General features: G+C 53.9%; 2 protein-coding genes across 6 annotated transcripts in view; one reads left to right on the forward strand and one right to left on the reverse strand.

Moving 5' to 3' along the window:
* Positions 1 to 5,000, reverse strand: part of LOC118225974 (E3 ubiquitin/ISG15 ligase TRIM25-like) — a 487,938-nt gene that overhangs the window by 32,275 nt on the left and 450,663 nt on the right. The gene's annotated exons all lie outside the window — the stretch shown is intronic.
* adcyap1r1b (adenylate cyclase activating polypeptide 1b (pituitary) receptor type I) overlaps positions 1 to 5,000 on the forward strand; it is a 37,381-nt gene that overhangs the window by 23,210 nt on the left and 9,171 nt on the right. For all 5 annotated transcript variants that reach the window (XM_035415205.1, XM_035415204.1, XM_035415207.1 and 2 more), the window contains one exon: positions 1,292 to 1,397. In XM_035415205.1, coding sequence (XP_035271096.1) covers positions 1,292 to 1,397 — 106 coding nt within the window. The remainder of the gene's footprint in view (positions 1 to 1,291; positions 1,398 to 5,000) is intronic.

Here is a 5,000-nt window from a genome sequence, read left to right on the forward strand (position 1 = left end):
AGAGAGGGATGAGTTTAACGGAGGGAGAGAGGGAGAGGGAGAGAGGGGAAGGGTCGTGAGGCCACACGGCTGTCACCTGGCGTCATGTTTTAAACCCCGCCGGCGCTGTCGTCGCGGCTCGGGGGCTATTTTTAAAGAAGGCTCCCGCTAGCTGCTAATCGCTATGCGCCGCTGCCTCGGCCCCCCAGTGACAGACAGAGAGTGCGCTGTACGGCCCCCCAGTGACAGACAGAGAGTGCGCTGTACGCAAGGCCGCCCAGTGACAGACAGAGAGTGCGCCGTACGCAAGGCCCCCCAGTGACAGACAGAGAGTGCGCTGTACGCAAGGCCCCCCAGTGACAGACAGAGAGTGCGCTGTACGGCCCCCCAGTGACAGACAGAGAGTGCGCTGTACGGCCCCCCAGTGACAGACAGAGAGTGCGCTGTACGCAAGGCCCCCCAGTGACAGACAGAGAGTGCGCTGTACGGCCCCCCAGTGACAGACAGAGAGTGCGCTGTACGGCCCCCCAGTGACAGACAGAGAGTGCGCTGTACGGCCCCCCAGTGACAGACAGAGAGTGCGCTGTACGCAAGGCCCCCCAGTGACAGACAGAGAGTGCGCTGTACGGCCCCCCAGTGACAGACAGAGAGTGCGCTGTACGGCCCCCCAGTGACAGACAGAGAGTGCGCTGTACGGCCCCCCAGTGACAGACAGAGAGTGCGCTGTACGCAAGGCCCCCCAGTGACAGACAGAGAGTGCGCTGTACGCAAGGCCCCCCAGTGACAGACAGAGAGTGCGCTGTACGCAAGGCCGCCCTCGATTAAAGGGTGAAGCGCGGCGGCGCTGTGAGGGACGGGTCCTGGCAGAGCGGCGTAACAGCCGGAGCGCGTTAAATGCGCGTTGACGCACCGCGGTCGTCGGCCTGACGCCCTTGTTCAGGGCAGATTACAAAACGAGGCGCGGTCGTCGTGAGTTTCTGCAGATTGATCCGAGCAGCTATTCTACTGTACAGAATGCACTTGCCCCCCCGACTGTGATGTCGTAGCTGAATGGTTAGTGTTTGGTTGGTGTGTGGTGTGTGGTATAATGCGGTGTCTGTATGGTTTGTGTGTGGTATAATGCAGTGTCTGTATGGTTGGTGTGTGGTGTAATGCAGTGTCTGTATGGGTTGTTTGGTGTAATGCAGTGTCTGTATGGTTGGTGTGTGGTATAATACAGTGTCTGTATGGTTAGTGTGTGGTGTAATGGGGCGTCTGTATGGTTTGTGTGTGGTTGGCTCTGTATAAAGTCTGTGTGTTTCTGCTGTTCCAGATCTCGACTCAGCCGTCAGAAAATTCCTACTGCGTGATCCAGCGGGAGCAGGAGAGATGCATGGAGAAGATGGCCGAGCACGACCCCGCCAACGACCCCGAGTTCGGTTAGTAGGCCCGTGTGCGTGTGTGTGGGTCTGTGAGTGTGTGTGTGTGTGTGTGTGTGTGTGTGTGTGTGTGAGTGTGTGTGGGTCTGTGAGTGTGTGTGTGTGTGCGTGTGTGTGTGTGTGAGTGTGTGTGTGTGTGTGTGTGTGTGTGTGTGTGTGTGTGTGTGTGTGGGTCTGTGAGTGTGTGTGTGTGCGTGTGTGTGTGTGTGAGTGTGTGTGTGTGTGTGGGTCTGTGAGTGTGTGTGTGTGTGTGTGTGTGTGAGTGCGTGTGTGTGTGTGTGTGCGTGTGTGTGTGTGTGAGTGTGTGTGGGTGTGAGTGTGTGTGTGTGTGTGAGTGTGTGTGTGTGTGTGTGTGCGTGTGTGTGTGTGTGGGTCTGTGAGTGTGTGTGTGTGCGTGTGTGTGTGTGTGAGTGTGTGTGTGTGTGTGAGTGTGTGTGTGTGTGTGTGTGCGTGTGTGTGTGTGTGGGTCTGTGAGTGTGTGTGTGTGTGTGTGTGTGTGTGGGTCTGTGAGTGTGTGTGTGTGTGTGTGTGTGAGTGCGTGTGTGTGTGTGTGTGCGTGTGTGTGTGTGTGAGTGTGTGTGTGTGTGTGTGTGCGTGTGTGTGTGTGTGTGTGTGTGTGAGTGTGTGTGTGTGTGTGTGTGCGTGTGTGTGTGTGTGAGTGTGTGTGTGTGTGTGAGTGTGTGTGTGTGTGTGTGTGCGTGTGTGTGTGTGTGGGTCTGTGAGTGTGTGTGTGTGTGTGTGTGGGTCTGTGAGTGTGTGTGTGTGTGTGTGTGTGAGTGCGTGTGTGTGTGTGTGTGCGTGTGTGTGTGTGTGAGTGTGTGTGGGTGTGTGTGTGTGTAGTGTGTGTGGGTGTGTGCGTGTGTGTGCGTGTGTGTGTGTGTGTGTGTGTGTGAGTGTGTGTGGGTGTGTGTGTGTGTGTGTGTGAGTGTGTGTGTGTGTGTGTGTGTCTGTGAGTGTGTGTGTGTGTGTGTGTGTGTGTGTGTGTGAGTGTGTGTGGGTGTGTGTGTGTGTGTGTGTGTACGTGTGTGTGTGTGTGTGTAGTGTGTGTGTGTGTGTGTGTGTGTGTGTGTGTGGGTCTGTGTGGGTCTGTGAGTGTGTGTGTGTGTAGGCATGTGTGTGTAGATAAGTGCTGTCTGTACAATGCAGTGTTGCCTTCAGTGCCAGGTTATGTCAATTGGAATACTTATGAATGCTTATGAATACTTATGGATACTTATGAATGCTTATGAATACTTATGAATGCTTATGAATACTTATGGATACTTATGAATGCTTATGAATACTTATGAATACTTATGAATGCTTATGAATGCTTATGAATGCATGTGCAGGCCTTATGCAGGGTTTACAGTTGCTTCTGTGACAGTACAGTCGCTCTGCATAAGGGCGTTTTTTCTAAACAGCTGATTGTAAATGTTTTTGTGAAGGTTACACAGCATTCCACACACAGCACGCCTGCTAATGTCTCACTCAGCACAATTTACTGCTTCCCCCCGAGTGAGAGAGACGGGAAGGAAGAGACAGAGAGCGGGAGAGGTAGAGAAGGACAGAGAGAGTGAGAGAGAGAGAGAGAGAGAGAAAGAGAGAGTGGGAGAGAGAAAAGAGGGTGTGTCTAATGATAATGGTTTTATTATTTTCAATGGCTTTTTTTGTCGTTTAATTATTATTTGATTTTTTTATTTAAAATTTTAAAGTTTTATTAAACATGATTTCACACGTTATTTTCAGCATGGTTATTATTAGTGATCTGCGGTCCATGTGCATTGTTCTTCGTAAACCCTCAGTGGCCCTGTGGCCAGCAGTGTAGCCGGGAAATTGCAGGTTGCCATTGGTTAATCTCGGGTCCAGCGTTGCTAGGAAACAGGTCTCCACTCTCTCTGTCCAGTCCGTGTCAGAGAGCAGTGCCTCATCCCTTAGCCCCCCTGTTTTACCTCCCGCTGTTCTGCCCCCCACCCCTCCCCCCTTTGCTCCCGCAGTCTCCCCTCTATCCAGAAACACCCCCCTCCCCCCTCGCCCCACAGCCCCCAGTCTTTAAGGGGTGTCAGTGTGCCTAATGAACAGCCAATCACAGGAGGCTTGGCTCCGCGGAACAGGCTGAGGACAGGGGAAATACCGCTGACACACTGAACTGCAGGATGGAGAGAATGAGAGAATGAGGGAAGAGGAGGGGGGTGGGGGATAGGAGAGGAGGGAGACTGGGTACAAGCGGAAGAGAGAAAGCGAGATGGAGGGAGAGAAAGGGTGGAGAGATGGGGAAAGGGGAAGAGGGGGTTGCAATTACAGCGGTACAGACAGTGAGACAGGTGGACAGAGAGAATTGGGAGAGAGTGAGACAGAAAGACAGAGAGAATGGGGAGAGAGTGAGACAGAAAGACAGAGAGAATGGGGAGAGAGTGAGACAGAAAGACAGAGAGAATGGGAGAGAGTGAGACAGAAAGACAGAATGGGGTAGATAGAGAGGAGAGAACGGAACAGTGAGTGAGAGAGAGGAGAGAGAGGAGAGAGCAGGAGAAACAGAGGGAGAGTGAGTGAGCGAGAGAGAGAAAGAGAGAGAGAGAGTGAGAGATGGCCATGCTCTCTGGCTGTAGTTGAGCTCGCACGGGAAGGTCAGGTCTGCAGCAGAAACCCTGCTGCCTTTCTGTCTTCATGCTGTCATCCCCATGAAGAGCCTGCATTAATCCCACATGCTTCTCCCCCTCCCTCTCTCTTCCCTCTCTCCCTCCCTCTCCCACTCCCTTCCCTCTCTCCCTCCCCCTCCCTCTCTCTTCCCTCTCTCTCTCCCTCTCCCACTCCCTTCCCTCTCTCCCTCCCCCTCCCTCTCTCTTCCCTCTCTCCCTCCCTCTCCCACTCCCTTCCCTCTCTCCCTCCCCCTCCCTCTCTCTTCCCTCTCTCCCTCCCTCTCCCACTCCCTTCCCTCTCTCCCTCCCCCTCCCTCTCTCTTCCCTCTCTCCCTCCCCCTCCCTCTCTCTTCCCTCTCTCTCTCCCTCTCCCTCTCCCTTCCCTCACTCTCCCTCTCTCCCCCCTCCCTCTCCCTCTCCCTTCCCTCACTCTCCCTCTCTCTCCCCTCACTCTCCCTCTCTCCCCCCTCCCTCTCCCTCTCCCTTCCCTCACTCTCCCTCTCTCCCCCCCTCCCTCTCCCTCTCCCTTCCCTCACTCTCCCTCTCTCTCCCCTCCCTCTCCCTCTCCCGGGGTCACGCGTGGCCCTGTGGCGTAGCACGGGCCGTCAGCCAGCCGGGATTCAGGGCGTGGAATTGACACAGAACCGCGGACCCCTGAATTTCACACCCTGGTTGTCACGGGTAACCAGAGAGGACAGCTTAATTAGAGGGCTCGGGCCTCTTGCTAGCTGTCTCTGCTAACGAGTCTCACATCATTACTGCGCTTCTTAACTATTCACCTACCGTGCTATTATAGTGATTATGCTCATTATGATGACGCTATGTTATTATTATTAATATTATTATTATTATTATTATTCTGTGATGGACTGGCAAACCGTCCATGGTGTATTCCTGCCTCCCCAATGCATGCTGGGATAGGCTCTAGCACCTCCCGTGACCCTGACCAGGAATAAGCAGGTATAGATAATGGATGGATGGATTA

Source organism: Anguilla anguilla, chromosome 4 (assembly GCF_013347855.1).
Source record: "Anguilla anguilla isolate fAngAng1 chromosome 4, fAngAng1.pri, whole genome shotgun sequence".
Lineage (NCBI taxonomy): Eukaryota > Metazoa > Chordata > Actinopteri > Anguilliformes > Anguillidae > Anguilla > Anguilla anguilla.